This window comes from Syngnathus scovelli, chromosome 2 (assembly GCF_024217435.2).
Source record: "Syngnathus scovelli strain Florida chromosome 2, RoL_Ssco_1.2, whole genome shotgun sequence".
In the NCBI taxonomy this organism is placed as follows: Eukaryota; Metazoa; Chordata; class Actinopteri; order Syngnathiformes; family Syngnathidae; genus Syngnathus; species Syngnathus scovelli.
In genome coordinates this window covers 995,431-1,014,498 of record NC_090848.1, presented here as the reverse complement: position 1 = coordinate 1,014,498, position 19,068 = coordinate 995,431, and the positions used below count along the sequence as shown (strand labels likewise).

The following is a 19,068-nucleotide window of genomic DNA, read 5'->3' as shown; positions in this document are numbered from 1 at the left end:
CATGAATGATACTAACTTAACCTTAATGTAATAATGATTGTTATCAGAGATGCGATAACAAAACGTACTTTTGCTAGAAAATCAACAAAGTGGAATCCTTTGCGTAATTTGACCAAAGAATGTCCGATACATTTTAATCGTGCACCTGTAAAATGTTTTTAATTGTGAGGATAAAAGACTACTTCTCCTAATTGCCATGGGAATGAGATCGATTTTATTGTAAGTGTACCACAGCACTTTTATGCTATAAGTCTGCTTCATTTTATTTTGACACGTTGTTTGAAGTCTGCAGATACGTATCAAAGGGGTAGGGTTAAGTGACGACAATTATTTGAGCTGACATAAAATAACGACTTTAAAACAGTAGTAAAGGACAAGATACAATTGATTTGTGCCAATGTGAAGACATGAAATGTTTTTCATTGATTGTACAATAATGTCATGGCACTACTTAATTATGAGCTAATCCCAGTCAGGACGGTGTGGTCAGGCTATACAAAAAAAGGGTTCAGTGGCTGTCGTATGACTCTTGACTTGGCAATTTCAGAAGGAGACGTTGATGTGCTTAAATCATGTTGCATTTCATTCTTGGACAATAACAAAACCTGTAAAAACTAGTTAACATTTTGTGAAACGCTTTTACCTTAAAGGTTTAATTAAACCCAATTAACTATGAAATAATGCTTTCCCCGCCATAATATAGACACAAAGACAAAAAGCAAGAAAAATGAATACACAAAATCCAGTATTTGGACTTGGTGACTCTACCACCAATGATTGGTGTGAATGCAAGCATTGCGCATGCGCATGCGCGCTGTTGCTGGCGTGGTGTGGCGTCAATGAGGGTGAGAAGCATCCGTTGGTTGGGGAGAAGTGCTGCTCCTGCCGCCGCCGCCGCCGCCGCTGCTGCCGCCGCCGCCGCCGTGATTCAACATGGCAGTGGCGGCTGTGGACAGCGTCTGCTGAGACACCCAGGAGGGAGGCATGCTTCGCCCGCCCGCCCGGCCCGAACAAGCGAACCTCTCCGGGTTCCCATGCTGTCCGAGAACGACAAACAATCCCACCTCAACCTGTGGCTAAAATAACAGGTAAGGAGAAAGGTGGATTAACCACCGGATCTTTTTTTTTTTTTTTTTTTTTATAAAGAGGGCCACGTTTTAAACGAACGGGGAATTATTTCAACAAGTTTTTCATCGACGCGTCATTGTTTTATTTTGATTGTAAAAATAATTACGATTATTTTGATCGTCATACGCTCCTATCAGGATTTCCCGTGTTTTTGTTTGTCTCAGCCACCCTTCAATTAAGGCAATTTGCGCAATTTTTATTTTATTTTTTTTAAACATAAGCCGCATCTGCTTTACAACAATTTGGCGTGAATGCGATGCAAATTGATTTGGCTCCTTAACTGCGTTTTCAACTTGACATGAGTAGATGGAAAAAACAAAACAAAAAAAACAATCATGGTATATTAATCTCGCCCAGTCAGCACAGGAAATTTGTGTCGAAGTTGTTTTTTCTAATATAAAACTCTCCTCCACTAAATAATTGCTCTCCTCCATGCAGCACGAAATGATCAGCAGCAGCAGTAACAGCAGTAGCGTCTATGGTAAGGATATTTTCTTTCCTTTCCCTGTCACTTTGTTCGTAATTGTTCATTTAGTAGACTTCTCGTGTCAACAAGTTCAACAAAAAAAAGTACAATTCGACACTTTTTATTCAATAGAAGAAAAAGTCTCGAAAATCTAGCATAATTGGATGGAATTATAATAAACATTATTCTGTTGCATGCAATGTCATGCCTGAATTAGCACCTCCTCCCCCTTTGTTTAAAATGGAAGTATATGCAAATTGGTCATTACAACCTTTCACCTCACCTTATGTTTGTGTAACATTTGATAGAAGTATCAAACTAGATGTTTTTTTTGTATTATTCAAATGTCATGATATATATTTCACTTATAGTACTTGAGGTTTGAACATTAAATTTACACTAGGACAATAATTCATTTTACAAGCAATGAACATGCATTTGCATTTAATCACTGACATCACTGTGTTTATCTAAAAATAGAGTCTGAGTCTCTATCACTATTTAATGATCTTCTAATTCAAATTTCTACCAGACATTGATTATATAATGTATAAAACTCCAAAGTGAATAAAACTGAAGGTGATGAGCAGGCACAGCAGCATCCAGTAGTAAATATCTCATCAATTGGTTCCATCATAATGACCACAACTGGCCCAATATGCCATCAAGTCCCAATAGGAACGCCATCTACTTGGTCTGGACCATTTCAAATTGATCAAAAACTGTTTTCTCTGTATGAAAAGGCGCATTATTTCTGTAACTTTAAATGGAAAGATGCGAAGATTGCTGAAGTGCAGCACATTTTTTCTACCATAGCATGTTGGCTGATTATGCTAAAGCCGAAACCACGTGTCGAGTGTACAATGTCTTTCCTCTGAAGAATAATTGGCCTGATTATATTTGTAGCGTATCGTCTCACATCTCAGTATAGCTGAGTAAATCCGAGGGAAGGAGAGTGCTCTACAGAAAGGGGAGCGTCTGTCTCCCGAGTCTTTCCCTCCCCTGCAAAGAGCGCTAAAGGTGTTTAAGCGGCTCCCAGTGGGGCCATATAGATAAATTATCCTGACACTTTCTATCAGTCTGTAATGTTTACCATTAAAAGCTGTTTTACCATCCCGGGTTCCGCCTGCCCCACGGGACCCCTGACAGATGTAAAGTAGTTGATGTGCGCTTCTTTATGTCAGCGTCAGTGGATTTCTCCCACATGTGATGCCTTCAAGGCCAGGAAAGGCTTTTTTTTGTCATCTTTGGGCAAATTTGTTAAGTGTCTGTTATTTTGTTCGGGAAGCAAGCATACGAGCTGCATTGTCTTTTTGCGTAGGTGTGTGTGTTGAAGGATCCGTTTCCACAATTGCATGCTTCTTGCATGCTCCAGTTGAAGTCATTGTGTCTGTGGTTAAGTCAAGTGTATTTATGAAGGCCTTAATCAAAAAAGAGTCTCAAAAAATATTAAGCATGTGTCCCCCCCGCCCCGACACACACAATATTGTCATAGCTGTGTCAAAAGGGATGTTTGCGCTGTTGTGGGAGTAAACACAGATGACTTGCAGCTCCCCTTCATTCCCTTTCAATTGAATTCAGAAGAGGCGCAGACGTTCTTTGTCATTGCCATGGCAGAAAAAGTCCGTTTTTCGCTATCAGTGTTCAGTCCCTGTACATATCGTTGCTGTCGTACACGGTTGTCCCCTGGAGGCAAGGAGGAGGGCGGAATTCTAATGGCAGCATGCATGAGTGTGTCCTCCCGCAACCTTCTCCCCTATGTGATGCATTAATCATGCACTAGAATGAGGATTCACGCATGGTATTGACTTTTGAGTAGGTGTCCGCTGCTCCGCGGTTGCCTCCGTGTTATTGCAGAGGTCACAATAGCTGCCAGAGCTGGAGCTATAACATTCTTTCTTAACGTTGTTAATAAAAGCTTATTGTATAGCGCTTTCTATACTCTTGATCACTCTTCAATTGTTACTTTTTGCCGCTTACACAGGAACAATGAAAATCAGGTGTTTCGCAAATTGCAGTATTTAGGTAAAAAAAATAAAAAAATACAAGCACACAATAAAAAATAAATTAAAAAAAAACCCTCATATTTTTCATTTGGCAGAAAGTCCATATGATGATATGGTGGGAGTGCGATTATTTATATTCAGCTTTTTGACCAGACAATATTGCACATTCCATGTTCTTTGGATGCGCTTGGAAATGATATATGGAGCTCGGGGGTGCTGATGTGAGATGTTTGGCGGGAGAAGCGCTTTCTGTGCCTGCGCTGGTTCTTTGTCTAGTGTAATGCATGCAACAAAAAGTAGATTTTCCCCCTATGATTAATAATGATAAAAATAAACTAAAGAATTATACATGTCAATTCCAATCCTGGATTGCACTTTTGCACACACTTTTTAACCCTTGCCGCACACTAGCATGTTTAAAAATGAATCATTTAACAAAATGCTGCAATGCTAGTTCAAATTGATTTAGCGCATTTTGGAAAAGAAGTCTATTATGCAAAAATCATCTGTCATGATGGCCCAAGATAAAAAAAAAAAAAAATCAAATAAAAGAACCCCCCCTCCTCCCTCTTTATTGTTGCTCGATGAAGGGCCACATTCTCCATCTTGGTGCTCACTAACATATATTTATCCTCTTCACACCGCATTCCTCAAGGCCACCCCGATCCCCCTCTTGGGAGCCCAGATGACATGCTCACTAATGTGGGCTTTGTCCTCCAAGTCTCACAAAGCACCTTCCGATTTGTCCCTTTGTGGCGACGCTTGCGCCAAGCCCTTGAATCCGAGAGAGGCTTAGTACCGGCTTCCAGGGGAAGTGTCAAGTGCCCAGGCATTGGGAATGTTTTGAAGGCAAGGAGAGAAACTAGGTGGCCGCTGTCAAGCAACTCCATTGAGTTGGCCGCCTGAATGGCTCATTCATATTTTTTTTTTTTCCCGACAATTGCACAGATGCCGTATTGTTGGTTCAACAACAATTAAATGCAACAAAAGTGGGATTGTCACAGCTTCTTGAATTGTGCCGGTGGGGAAAACTTCTCGTCGGGTGCAGGCAGGGGACACATGATGGAAAGATGCCATTTCATCTAATTGACTGGAATGAATATTATTATCAATTTAGGCGTGCATGTAAAAATGTTTCCGTGGTTCTCAAATGGTTGCAGTTGATTTGATTATTCCCCCCCCTTTTTCTTAAGTCACCATGAGACTTTTTAGTTGAAATAAGTCTCCCACACACTGTGCATTCAAGCCATTTGGATGATTGCCCTTGACGAGAGGCTGATCACATTTATCGTTTGGCTGCACGGGACACTAATGGCCGTTTAATTACTCAATAAAAGCCACCTTTTAATAGATTTCTGGGCCTCCTACGCGGTGAGCAAATGGTATTGATCCGTCTCCGCGCCGCAACGTGATCTCTTGAGAAGGACGATCGGAGCGCTCGGACCTTGATAGTGCATTTGTCACTTATTAGCGGCGCTAGCCTAAGATGGAACAGACACATCTTCAATGGTATTTTATCCCAAATATGATTCCAAATGAGCCTAATTAAGATATTATGGTTCTTTAAAGCAGCTGTCTGACCCGCACCATTTTCTTTTTTGGATACGGTCAGCCTAATTTATTTGAAAAGCAGGTCTGCTTTGTGTTCTTAACATTTTTCAGTTCTGCTTCTTTGTGATGGCGTCCCTCTTGATGTGTACATCAAATGAAAGACGGCTGGCTTTTCTGCACAGGCTCAAGTCACTTGGGTGGCTTTGTGGACCAGAATTGGGCCTTGTAACGGGACAATAAAAGCGACATTGTCCAGAGGCCGGCGTATACAGTTCTTTTTTGTCGATAAATGGATTTTCATGCTCATCAAGAATGAATAACTGTGGAGAATGTGGAATTATGGTCTGCTCACATGAAGTTTGGGCGCTCTTCTGAGGGTGCTGTCTTCACATTTTTACTTTTTATATATATATATACATTTTAAAATTTAATTTAGTATAAACAATGACTCACTGCTAGCAGGTTAAAATATAATGAATTATAATTAAATATAATTATAATTAAAATATTATTTTTAGCTTTGCTTCTTCCAAGTCAGATAAATTGAATTATAGATTGTAAAGAAAATTCATTGGTCCAGGAAGGTGGGTAAGGTTCCTTACACCATTAAGATTCACAAATCTTCACATTTTGTTCACACAAGCACCGATCGAGAATTCATGCAGACACTTTCAAGCATCCAAAAGAGCTTCGTGTCTCAGTTAAGATGTTTCACTTCAACATAATTCCTTGACACCATTACTACTTTCCTGTTAGCCATGATTTCAGCGCCATATTGTCGCCAACTCATTTGATGATCTTCAAACTTTAAAATATTCTCCGCTCACCCAACTTATGCTGCAGGTACTTAGATGATAGCAATGTCATCAACATTCCTGGCAGGCCACACGCTGAGCTCTGCAACAGTTGTTTACCTCTTCTCGCGACAAGCTAACATGATTATAAATGATCTCCAACAGTTGGTGGGATGAAACCGTGAAAGGTAGCGGGGCATCAGCTGTGGATGTGATTACAACGATCGATGGTAAGACAATGACACCATGTGGATGGCTAACACCCGAGGAGACCATGTGTGTGCGTGTGCGTGCGGTAATGCGAGATCAGACGTAGCCTGTTAGTCGTAGCCTCGCATCTGCTGTCAGCCACTCGCTCTAACTCCGTTAAGGATGTTATTGATTGCTCATTACGGGCCCGTTCCCTGAAAGTCGAGCGTCCCCTATGATCACATTAAGCCCCCCCACCACCACCATCGGACCCCCTCCTGAGATACCTTCTGCTCATCAGCTCACATCAAGTTTCTCCTCCGAGATCTGATATCAAGCAGCCCGACATTCTTTTTTTTTTTTATTCCCCCTTTGTGAGTTACTCCAAAATAACCGTCTTTTTTAGTTTTTCTTTTAAAGCACACGTGGTAATTGATGTGGGGTTTTTTTTCCGCCTCTGGTATGTAAATCAGTGAGCGGTGAACTTCAGTAAACTTCAATCAGTAAGCAGTGAACAAATTACAAAGTGTTTCATTTTTATTTGCCCAAAGTGATGTTTGTTAGCTTTGTGATCTGTGTTTTGTTGACTCCAGGACGAACAAAGAGGAGCTGACAAGGAAGACGTCGTTTCGACTCTTATTATGATTAGCATTTGTTTTTTCTTAATCAATCGGAACACATAAGCGGCATACAAGAGCACAAGTTGTCGTTTTCGCCGTGTTCTCATGTCGTCTGTTTCTACGAGTCCTTGATTTCATCTCTTGTGGACCAGAAGAGAAGAAAGGGGACGTAAATATTGTTACTTTTTCATTGTTTGGCAAAAATTCAAACTCCAAATTCAAAGTAAGCGCCTTTTAATTTAGAGTCTGGACACGAAGGGAGTTTGAGAATCATCAAGCGTCACCAAAAAGTAGTTGCCAGAGGAGTTGCAATAGTTCATAAATATAGCCACGTGAGTTGGCAACAGGGAGAGGCCGCTCGCTCCATCTCGTGCCCTTGGTCGTCATAGTAACCAAAGACATATTTGCATGAAAATGACCATAACCCCCTGAAAAACCCTTGAGAGAAATTTGTTCGAAATATAGACAGACGAACAGAAAATGAACAGATGGACGTCTTCCAAAATCTTTCTCTTGAGCTACCAAACAGTCGCGGCAACACTGTACTTCGTGCTGAGACAAATAACAAGGGGAGGGGGGGGTCGCCCAGTGACCTCCTGAATGGTTGTTTTGGGATTAGTCCCGTCCAGCACGTCCCTCCAAGTGGCCAGTGGATTGCTACTTCTAGAAATGAGTCACTTGAAAATGATCGTGGGGCCGTCGTCGCCATGTACAGTATGATAATGGATAACTATTACAACACACACACGCACACACACTTGCTCCTCAGCATCACTTGAAATATGATGCACGCAGTACGCTAAGCGAGCACTTAATGTCTAAAAGCGCCACATTTGCTGAGATTTACAAGACGGGCGACAGGAAGGTGACAGTGGCGTGAAAGGTGGGGTTAAAAACGATTATCTCATTTTATTTACGGGGATGGACACCGTTAGATGAGCTTACACAGGCGCCCTCTCTATTATCCGCCGCCTTCTTCGTCTTTTTTTGGCCCCCATTAGTTTCAGGCTCCGTCTCGTTTCTTAAAGGATTAATAAAATCTATTTGACTTGGCTGACACGCAGGTAAACAAAGTGGCTCCCAGACCTGGGCCTCCCAAGTTAACCTCCGGGTTACACCGAGAGAAACTTTTCTTCAATCTGTTGATCCCCCGTTATTATGTTTGCCGTGAGGTGACTTCCCGGGATGAGGTTTGCCACCATTAGCGGAAGCTTGTTGGAATGGGACTGGATCAGCACTTCCTCCATCTTGTACTGTGCTTTCTTGTTATCGTGATACTACAGACAAATTTGTTTCCTTGTACGTCAAACTTATCAAATCGAACGTGAAGATCGGTGCAGTGTAATCATTTTGACTTAAACTACGACTATTGCACCTGTCTGCATTGTTTGTTCCCTAAAAAACAGTTTAAGCTCAATTTTTAAAAATGGTATTAGATACGTTATCTCTTCTAGATGCCTTATTTAACTAATTGAAGACTATTTGAGAATTTTTTGTGGATAGGTGACTGTATTGTGTTTTCATTTTCATTTTTTTTAGTGACTACACAAGTACAAGATAGAATTCCTGTCAATTTCTACTGAAACATAGCCGTGCGCAATTTCCTTGATGCCGAGCGTTTGTTTAACGGCGCCCTAGCCGTTTAACCCACCCCGCTCACGTGTCTGTCTTGTCCAAGCAAATTTACCGAGATGGTGTCTTCAATCTTTTGTTGTGATTTTACGGCTAGCAGCGATTGACGGTGTTTTAATCACGTTTCCGGCTAAAAATAGAAAAGGTGTCAAGTAGCAGATAGGAGGATTATTGAAAGTGACACCAATTTGTGTATTTGTTTAAATGTGTCTGGGGGAGAAAAAGTTTCGAATGAGCTAAATAGACTTTGTCAAAAAGACAAAAAGCACGCCTTGGGGTATTCCGTACATAGCTCAGTTTTACATAAGTTTTCCCAAATTTCTGGGCTGTCGAGAGGGAGTTGATCTGCCAACCACAAGGCAAATTCAAGCCAAAATAAAATATGATTTTGGAAATACACAAAAATCTTTATTATAGTTAGATCGTTTCAGTATGTGACTAAAATAGCTTGAAAGACGGTAAGTCGCTTTCAATGCCTTTATTTCTTTGGGTTTAAAATGTGATGAAGAATGTAGACATTTTCAGAAATGCAAATATTTCCCAACATGTCCCGAATGAACGGAGATTTTGACATTGGAATAGTTTGCAGTAGCATAAAAATTGTGCGCATTAATAATAGAACAAAATATTGGTGCATAAAAATATGTGCAGCATATAAATTGCTTTTGTACAAGGTCATATCTCAGTTTGGCACCCACGGATTCACCTATTTGTGCATATTTATGTGAGGCGGTGGTGGTAAATATATTTTTTTAACACTTTTTGACAGTTTTTTTTTTTTCACCCCAATAAATTTATTGTTATGTTAATTATGGGCTGGGCTACTCTACTGCATAACAATCAATTTAAACAAAGCAATGAATCCATTCCAGCACCTCCAAAAAGATAGGAATAAAAACATAGCATTACATTGTAAAATTCAAATATATAAAGTGTATTTTTAAATCATGCCAAATGTCAAACATGCATGCATGCACTGTAGTATTTGTGTGTGTTGGCATATTGCCCAGTGAAGGGGTGTCAGGAGCCCCCTCCAGCAGCCATGCACCCTGCAAGTGTTTAAATTTTTTATTTGCATAGAAACAGTCTTAATATTTCTACTGTTAGCATCGACACCATTTTTTTTTTTTTCTGGGAAATGCGTGAGCATCAATGTCAATGACATTTTCACCTGTCAGCCAGACGGAAAAAAAAAAAAAAAAGATTGCTTTGTATGCGTGTCGAGTTTGTCTGACTAAATTTAGCGACATTGTTAAAAGCTTTGCCGATTGTTTCATGATATTTTGGATTTATCTAGCGCCGGTAAACTTGTCAAAGCTGATCTTCTGATGATTCCACTGATTAGAGTTTGATGGTCACACCGTGATGTCAAAGAGCATTGATTACCATGAATATTACATTTTTTTTTTTTCTCTTAAAAGATGCTGACATGTGTCAAGTATCTTTCTATTGCCAGCGCAAGCTGTCATCTTTGCAGCAGCCAAGCACCAGCAGCCCTTAGTGTCTTTTGAATTAGTGACAGCTCATTTCTTCGGGTCAGCGCTCAAGCATGGGAGACTTTGAACTCACTCTGTTTACTTCCCTCATCTGTTGTTGTTTTTGCTTTTGACAGACTGGTTGTCATCATAGTGAGCTGAGGCGGAGCTCAAGTTCCACTTCAAAGTGCATTTGGTTTTGTTTTGTTCCGAGGAAAAAGTGAGAGACGTTGTTTTTGGAGCACTTCTCAAACGCAGTGCTTTGAGGCAAAGATGAGTTTCTGAATTTTCAAATTTCTCTTCTTTATATTTAGTGCTTTTAATTCTTTTTTTGAAAATGCATATGTTGTTTTTATCAACACTCAAAGACCAGCGTACTTTTTATTTGTAGTATTGTGAGTGAGTGAGTGAGTGAGTGAGTGAGTGAGTGAGTGAGTGAGTGAGTGAGTGAGTGAGTGAGTGAGTGAGTGAGTGAGTGAGTGAGTGAGTGAGTGAGTGGGCGAGCGAGTGATAATCCTAACTTATGTCCTGACGCCCACTTACTTCCCCATTGTACATAACACCATGTACCACTTTGTCACTCACACACACACACACACGCGCACACACACACACACACACGCACACACACACACACACACACACACATTAGTGCGACGGGACCAAAACGGGCAGTTAAGCTCCAGTTCCACCCGTTCTGGCAAAATATTGGTGTCGTGCTGGACTTAAAAGAGCTCATTAGCACCTCTGCTAAAGATCTGTTTACTACCGTACACACACACACACACACACACACACACACACACACACACACACACACACACACACACACACACTAATGGGCAACTAGCTTGATACATGTGGACTTTGGAAGTGATGGGTATAATTAAAAAGGAAGGGTAGAGGTTTAATTTAATGCAAAATGACAAATCCTGGGTAAAATAATTTTGTTGAGGGTGCCATCATCAGATGTTTTGCAAAACTGTTATGAGTAAAGAAGGGGACTGAGGACTAATCCCTGCGGTATTCCGAAATCCAGGATGAGAGGAGTGATGCAAGTCTATTATTGTCGTCCACTGACATGGCCCAGGCCAGGGTGCTCCATTTTCAATGATTATAAATGCAAGTTTTAGATTTTTATGGAGAGCTTCAACACAACTGCAGAAAGTTGTAAATGTTTTGGTACAGACTCTGCTTTAGCACGATATGATCATGAAAATACCGTCAAAAGATCAACCGCAAAAGTGGCTTGTTTACTGTCGGGGTGCAGGTTAGTCTTTTGGGACTTGGCAGACTTGTCAGGCATCGAGTGAGTGTCTGACAGGCTCGCGGGCCTCTGCCAGACTCCTCTCGGCCAAAGTGAATGCAATTATCAGATTACCGTTGTGCTAATTAGCCACTTGCGACTGCTGAGAGATGTTTGGAGAGGAGATTCGCAGAGGAGAAAATAGTCTGGGGACTTGTGATCCCTCACCTGAGCTGTTTTGTTACCAAACAAAGCACAAGATGTGTCAGTCTATTTTTAATTTGCCGTAGTTTAAGTGGATTAGCGCTAGCTCTGAATTGCTCTAGCGTAAATGAATTATGCCCAACTGTGGATTTCTCGCTAACAATCAATAACCAAGGCAAGACACCTTTATTATATTTTGTGGGACTAAGGGTTGAAATCTGCTGTGATGAATTCCCACCGCCTTTGGTCGTCGGACTCTGTGGAGTGAGTCAATGGCAGACTGTCCATGTTTACAGATGGCGCTGGCTCGGATTAAAGGAAACAGTCCCTCAACAGCCTCCCGAGGCAATAAAAAAAAAAAAAAAGGGCTAGCAGGGGGCAGGTGAAAGTAGCCAGACATGAGAGAGAGCGAGAGAGCGAGAGAGCAAAGGGAGCTGGGGAAGAAGCAGGAGTGAGTGCAGGAAATAAGAGAGACACGGGGGTGGCGGCGGCTAGCAAACAAGGAATGGGAATTAGAAATATTGTGAAAATAAAAGATGGTGATTAGAGGAAATCAAATAATGGAGTTGATCTAGCCAGCAGACCGGGAGAGGTACTACAGATTGACAAGAGGTCAAGGTGGAACTGTGCAGGAAGGAAGCAAATCCATTGTGATTCATAGCCTGCGGCAATCGCATGCTCGTGTTTGTTCATCTGGGTCACTGAACGAAAGCTGGCTGGCTGGCTGGCTGGCTGGCTGGCTCACTCGCGTGTGTCTGATTATGTGTTTGGAGAAATCAGAGGGCTTTGTGTGAAGCGGCTGCTGGTCCAGACATTTTTTTAAAAGCCCACCCCTAGACACCTTAGATGAGCGGGCAATTAAAGCGTGAGCCTCCAAGATCCAGGCTCTTAATAGTCCAGCCAAGGTTGCATGGGGGAGCATAAGCCAGCCTCTCTTACGTGATCATATAGCTGCTAGCTTTCCACCTTGACTAACGTGTGCTTCAACTTATGTTGTCATCACTTTTATTTTCATCTATGTATTTTTTTTTTGGCTTTGAGTTCAAATCTAGTTTCAGTTCTACAATAGAAAATGAAAATACTTGCAGGAAACATAAATGAATCACTCTATCGTGATGTCACTCACTAGGCCACGCCCCTTAAAGGTCCCTGTGACCTGTTTATTAACATTGCCTTATTTCACATCTTCTAGTTTTGCCCTATTTAATATTTATATTTTACAATTACACTTCTTTTCTCTCTCTTTAGCTCTTTTGGATAGGGAAACATTTATTTGACTTTCAAGAAAACGAAGACACAAATTAGCCATGGGGCAAACTGAATTTGTTAGTCGAGTTACCACAGTACTTGGAATCGTGAACAACTTTTGAATGTCTTACTATATGTATATTTAGCTAAATATATATAAATGACCATTTTCCAAATAGCAGAGCCATAGTGTGGAATCGTTTGAAGGCTGAGTCCTTGTTGCATTTACTGTATTTCCCCTTGTGCTTTTTATTTCTCACCAGGGTTGAAGATGCAGTGGCATCCCGAGCAAAGCCAGTGGGCCGAACAGCATTTTGACATCTCCTCGACCACATGCTCGCCGGCCCACAAGGCAGAGCCGTACCGCGTGGTACCCGGCCACCTACAGTGCTCCGTCGCCTACCAGTACGCCTGGGCGAACGATGACATCTCAGCCCTCACCGCCTCCAACATGCTCAAAAAATATGCGGAGAAATATTCCGGCATCCTGGAATTGCCCGTCTCGTACCCCGAAGCCCCCAGTGTCCCAGGAGGGATAAACGGACGGAAAGGTGAATCGGAATCATGGCAGGACGGCGTCTATCCTATGAGCTGCATACCTGAGGGGGTTCCCGTCCGCAAGGGAGGTGTTGCAGCAGCTTCTGAGGTGCTAACCGGTTTGTGTAGCTCTCCCGGTCTTGCCTCCAGCACTCTGAGTGAGCCCATCTTCTCCAGTAGCAGTTGCGGGAGCCACCCTACCACCACACTCCACTCGTCCTCATTGCCTTCTCAGGAATTTGATGTCACTTACAGCGGTTCCTACTTGCACACTAGTTACAATTCCCAATCTGTCCCTGCCCCTGCACATCCTGCCCCATTGCACAGCTCTGGCCTCATGCAACCACCGCCATCTCACTCGACATTAGTGCCAGCGTACAACGGAGGCTCCCCAAACTTGTCTACTTATAATTACACCCCTGCGGCATACCCTACCCAGAGCTCAGTCGGACCCGGATACAACAGTGGAGGAGTGCCCCGACCGTCTTCATACCTCCCCTCAGGCATCGCTGCACCAACCCCCCTTCCCCCTTATCCATACCACAACCATAACTTGACCCCAATCACCCCAAGCCCTCTTAACAGTTGCCCCTCCAACTTGCTGAAGAGGAAAGCCTTCTACGTGACAGGCCAGGGAGATATGGAGTCCTCTTATGCAAACTTTGGCTACGACCAGACTCGAAGCGCGACCGAAAGCCCAATGTACAGAGTGGCAGACAGCAGCAGCACAAACAGAAACTGTAACAGTCCCGTCGGTAGTGGTTTTAATCTTAGTTCTGAGAAGCCATCTCTACCTTTTAATCCGCAGAAGCAGTCCATACTGCCTTCGGAGGAGCAGCAGCATAGGAAGTATAGCAGTCGGGCAACACCCAACCCACTGTCTCCATCAGCCTACGTCACTTCGTCACTCGGGGGTTCCCGCATGGCCGACTCTCTCGTCAACTTTATATCCCCACCCCTCAGAGAGCAAAGTGCGGAAGATCATCATATCCATCACTCCCACTCAGGTGCTCCCTCCTCTTCAACCATGTGCTCCTCACGCTCTGCTGAAGAGCAACTGAAAACCTGTGACCCGCACCTTTTGGACATGGTCACCTCTGAAATTGTTCAACAGGGCCCTCCCATGGACTGGAGTGACATTGCAGGCTTAGAATTGGCCAAAGCGACCCTGAAAGAGGAGGTTCTCTGGCCCATTTTACGCCCTGACATGTTCAGATCCTTAGGCGCCAGTCCACGTTGTGTGCTGCTGTTTGGCCCGCGAGGCAGTGGCAGGACGTTGCTAGGACGTTGCCTGGCCATCCAGCTTGGGGCATCGTTACTTCGACTCAGCGCGTCAACTTTAGTCACCAAGTGGCTGACGGACGGCAAGGACATTATCAGAGCGTCCTTCCTGGTAGCTCGCTGCCGTCAACCCTCTGTACTGTTCATTAGTGAGGTGGACGTGCTTCTATCGGCACACCTCACTGAAGAAAGTCCCATCAACAGACTAAAGGGGGAGCTACTTTCCCAGCTGGACTCACTTTTAATGGGCTCCGGTGTGGATGGAAGACACCAAGTATTAGTGGTTTGCTCCACAAGTAGACCCCAGGACATAGATGAGGGCTTGCATAGGTACTTTGCTCGGCGGGTTTTGGTATCTCTGCCCGATAGTGCAGCTCGCCACCAGATTGTCAGCCAGTTCCTCGCCCAATACCAGCACAAATACTGCATGAGTGACGAGGAGCTAGCACTGCTTGTCCAACGCACTGAGGGTTTCTCGGGACTTGACCTGTCCAGACTTTGCCAGGAAGCCCATGTGGGTCTGTTACACATATCCACGCAACAGGGCATGGAGATGGCCAATATGATTCGGCCACTGACCTACCAGGACTTTGAAAGGGTCTTTTGTAAATTCTGCGCCAGTGTCTCGCAAAAAGAGATGGATATGCACACCGAGTGGAACAAAATGTTTGGATGCAGACAATGAAAGGACATCGTTGATGTAAGCATTGTACTGGAGTGGGAAAAACAACAACAACAGTAAGGGCCTCACGGAAAATCATTCACACCACAGGATTTGTATATACACTGTATATGTGTATGTCCTAGGGGTGTAACGGTAAGCTACATGTATCTGATTGTTTGTTCCTCGCGACAGAAGACTATCCAAAGAGTCACCCAGCTTCCCCGGTTTCATGCTAGTCAAACGCTAATTGATAAGCTAACTTGCTATTGACGGCCGAGCGTGTTAGCTTGAAGTCTTTCCTTTCAGTTATTACAAGTACCATTAACGCTACAAAGGTTTGAGGAGTAACATGTGACACGCAGCCAATGAGAATGGCAGGAGACACGCTAACTGCCAAAGCTAACGTCTATGTAATGTTGCAAATCAACATGAGTATTCCAACTGCAAATCATTTTACAGCGGAACGTATCGAGCTACAAACTGTAAATGAGCAACGATAGTGATTAAGAGAGAAAAGAGAGCAATACAGTAAACACACAAATGGCAATGAATCAATATGTTTAAACACTGCTTTCTTGAAAATTGACTTATCGTTACACCCCTAGTCTATCTGAGTTTTAATGAATTTATTAGACCATCTGGCATTATGAAGTGCTTGAATGCTGATTTTTGATTTTAGTGAGTTATCAAACGGCGCTAATTAATTAAGCATTTCATTCAGTCACTGAAACACTTTTTTGTAGACGAATGTTCGAAAAATAATTATAAGTTGACATCGGAATCAAGGACAAACATATTACTGTTCTTTTTGCCAGCAAATTTGCTCCGCGATAGATTGGATCATTCTGCTTGACAAATATTTTATTTAAAAAGATTCCAGACAGAGGAAGCACATAAACAGCATTTTGGGAATTTGGTGGGAATTGACCATAAACCTCACAACTTGTGGTGGGCCGACAAATTTGTATAGCACTGTCTATATATATTGCATATATATATTGTTCATGCAAGTATTTATTTATACACTCCCTTCTAAAAATATTGTTCATTTAACTGTAAACTGGAAAACATTTGGGTTTGACATGAGAAAGTAAATATGGTATTTTCATTTTGCTACTGCCATCATGTTATGTAGAGTTGTCATCGCTAACTAGTATCAATTTAGTCTTGGAATACAGAAGCCAAATCTAAAACCGAGTGTAGACGATGTTTTAAGATTGCTGTCAAACCCAAATGTTTTCATTGGCAGCAAAAATAAAGAAATCAGATCAATCCTCCAGGAGATGAAGTTGCTTATCCAAGTGCCTGAAGTGATGCTTTCTGATTCCATTTATACCATAGTTGACATTCCTAGATGGAATTGATGTCAAATTTTGAGCTTTAAACCAGCGTGTTTAACAATTGACAGTCCAATTTTTTACGTCTTTATCGGCGCAACAATATTCTTGGCCCTGATCCCTCCAACCAAGCAAAAACTCAGGAAAGATTTTGTGAAACCTACTGTAATCTCTAAATAGAAGTGTGGATAGATCGTACACAGTATGTACTTAAAATGAAATTTCATAATTCTTGGGTTAATAAATCCCTCTAGCTTTCGGCAGAAATGACAACAATGGCCAATCAAGAAAAAGCTTTTTTTTTTTTTTTCTCTGTCTACAAGGCAAATTTGTTTACGCCTCCAAAAAGTTAGCCAACTCACTGACCTCACTGAGCGCTTTGCATGTACAAGGTACAGTTTGAAAATGTATGTTTTTCTTTAAATATCTGTTTGTGGTTGCAAAACAGCGGTTCCTGGCAAACTACACAGGTGACGATGAATGTACAGCACTTAAGATGTTCCCCATTGATGAAATAATGAAAGTTGTCAATTTGAACGCTTGGCAAAATAGTTATACATATTTGCTAAATCGTGAAATTTATGGAGAAAATTGAGATTTTCTTTTTTTTTTTCTTCATGTCCATTGTGTCGCACTGAAATGTATTTTGGGAGGAATTATGCTCCGTCAATGCCTTCAAACATTATACGAGTAAGTCTTGTGTTTTATTTTAACCTCTGATGTAAAAAAAAAAATAAAAAATAATGGAAAAAGTTAGTACGTGACGCGGGCAGCGCCGCATTGTGTTGCAGCTACAGTTGATGGGTAGGAAAGACAAAAGACGAGGAGTAGTGCAGTGATCGAAACAAAAAGTGAAATTCCTAAAAAAAAAATTTTTTTTTCTACCTCAAGGCTATGGAAACCCTCATGCTGTTTACTTTACTGTAATTCTTTCAAAATATCGCAGATTTCGGATCAAACGCATTGAGAAGTAAAACAAAAAATAGTAACGACAAAATGGAACATTTGGTGCAGTCCACCTCAACTGACGGAACTTTTCCCCATCACATCCCCAATTTGCATTCGACTGATGCTTTCACAGAAACACACATTCAGTTTGATGTCTAATCTTTTGCGAGCAGTCATTGTGTATATACCCGAGCACCTTTTTGACACTTATTTACAATTTTTTTTTGTTTGGGTGTTAAATTTACCAGTAAAACACACCTGCTCAACATTTAACCGGTGTGTCGTGTTTGTTGTAAATACATGAAAATCCAAATGTGCACTTATGAGTTTTCACTTACTGCCCTTCTTGTTGCCAGTAAATTATAATATTTTAATATACATCATTCGGATATTCAGAATCTGAAACGAAAATTTTGTTGAACGGCCGTTTGTATCAGTACACAAAATTTCAACATCTTTTTGATGAAGTTGTGACTTTTTATTTGGGGGGGTGAAAATAGATGAGTAGTAGCAGCAGAGACGGCAGCAAATCAAAAGTCTTTTCAAGGAGAAAAAAAAATGATAAAGAATTCCGGGGACAATGAAGAAATTAAAGGTGTCCGATGGTGGCAATGGGAATTGGCAGAAGTGGTGATATTTGGTTGGGAAGAAAAATGATCGGCAGCTGTACCAGACTTGATTTTTAAACCGACTTACATACTGCAGTTTTACACAACCAAAGCTTTCAAGTGTAAACAATGCTTAAAGTGTGTACAGTGTGTGATCCCTATCACTTGTAATAAAACACATTTCCCAACAACCGTGTACGAAAGTTTGCTTGATCCAAGAAATACTTTACAACTCCACGAGTGGTCCCTGAAGTCTACAAAAATTACTGAAGAAAAATAAAATGATAATTTGCACGTATTTGGTCTTTAAAAGTGAGCGGGAAAAAAAAACCCACAATGGGTACTGACAGACACTTTAAAAATTTTGTGTTCAAGCATTTGTTTTTTCAGTCCTCACTTAAATTGTCAAATTTGTCAAAAGCAAAAAAACAAAGAAATGCTTATTGCACAAAAGTAAATCAGAAATGTTAAAAAAAAAAAGAAACAGCATCTTGATGCCAGTGAATGTGCATGTGACCTTTGATAATATTTCGCCTTGCGATTTCACTCTAAAACATAATCAGTAATTAATAAAAAGTCAAGAAAGATCCATGGATTCCAAACTAAGGCTGACACTTACAGGACAACGAGGCACAAGTGATGCGACAAGGCGGATCCACCCAAGACGATGGTGAGTACAACAAATAACACATCATGTCAAATAGTAACAGCATTGCTAGTACGTATAGCATAATAATAATCAGATCATTTCATGCTACCCTTCAAGATTCAATTTTTAAGCGAGAAACATCACAGAAGTCACTAAAGGCTGATTTTTTAATTTTATTTTTTTAAGTTGGTAACCATGGTGCCACCTGACCCTGATTGCATTCTCTTTTTGTATTCAGTCTCTGTGCCACTTCATCTTCAACGCATTGGTAAGCATACCAATCCACTTTCTATTTTTCTTTATGACCCTCGTCTTTTGTGTACATGGTATGATGGAAAACACATTTTACAGTATAACTTGAGTCAAGGTTTTAAAGTGTCTGACATTTGCTGTACTAAAGTATCAAAAGGATTTTTAATGAGTGTTCACTATTTCTATTAGTTTTATTTATTTAAAAAATGATTTTTTTTGTAAAGATCTGTGTT

The 19,068-nt window shown here is 41.5% G+C and overlaps 1 protein-coding gene across 1 annotated transcript; it reads left to right on the top strand.

The window, feature by feature from the left end:
- Window positions 1-267: 267 nt before the first annotated feature.
- On the top strand, window positions 268-18,125 carry LOC125988667 (fidgetin). The gene is made up of 3 exons (XM_049754119.2): window positions 268-1,088; window positions 1,567-1,609; window positions 12,823-18,125. Exons 2-3 carry the CDS (start codon window positions 1,573-1,575, stop codon window positions 15,060-15,062), a joined length of 2,277 nt encoding a protein of 758 aa, XP_049610076.1. The 5' UTR covers window positions 268-1,088; window positions 1,567-1,572; the 3' UTR covers window positions 15,063-18,125.
- The last annotated feature ends 943 nt before the right edge of the window (window positions 18,126-19,068 follow it).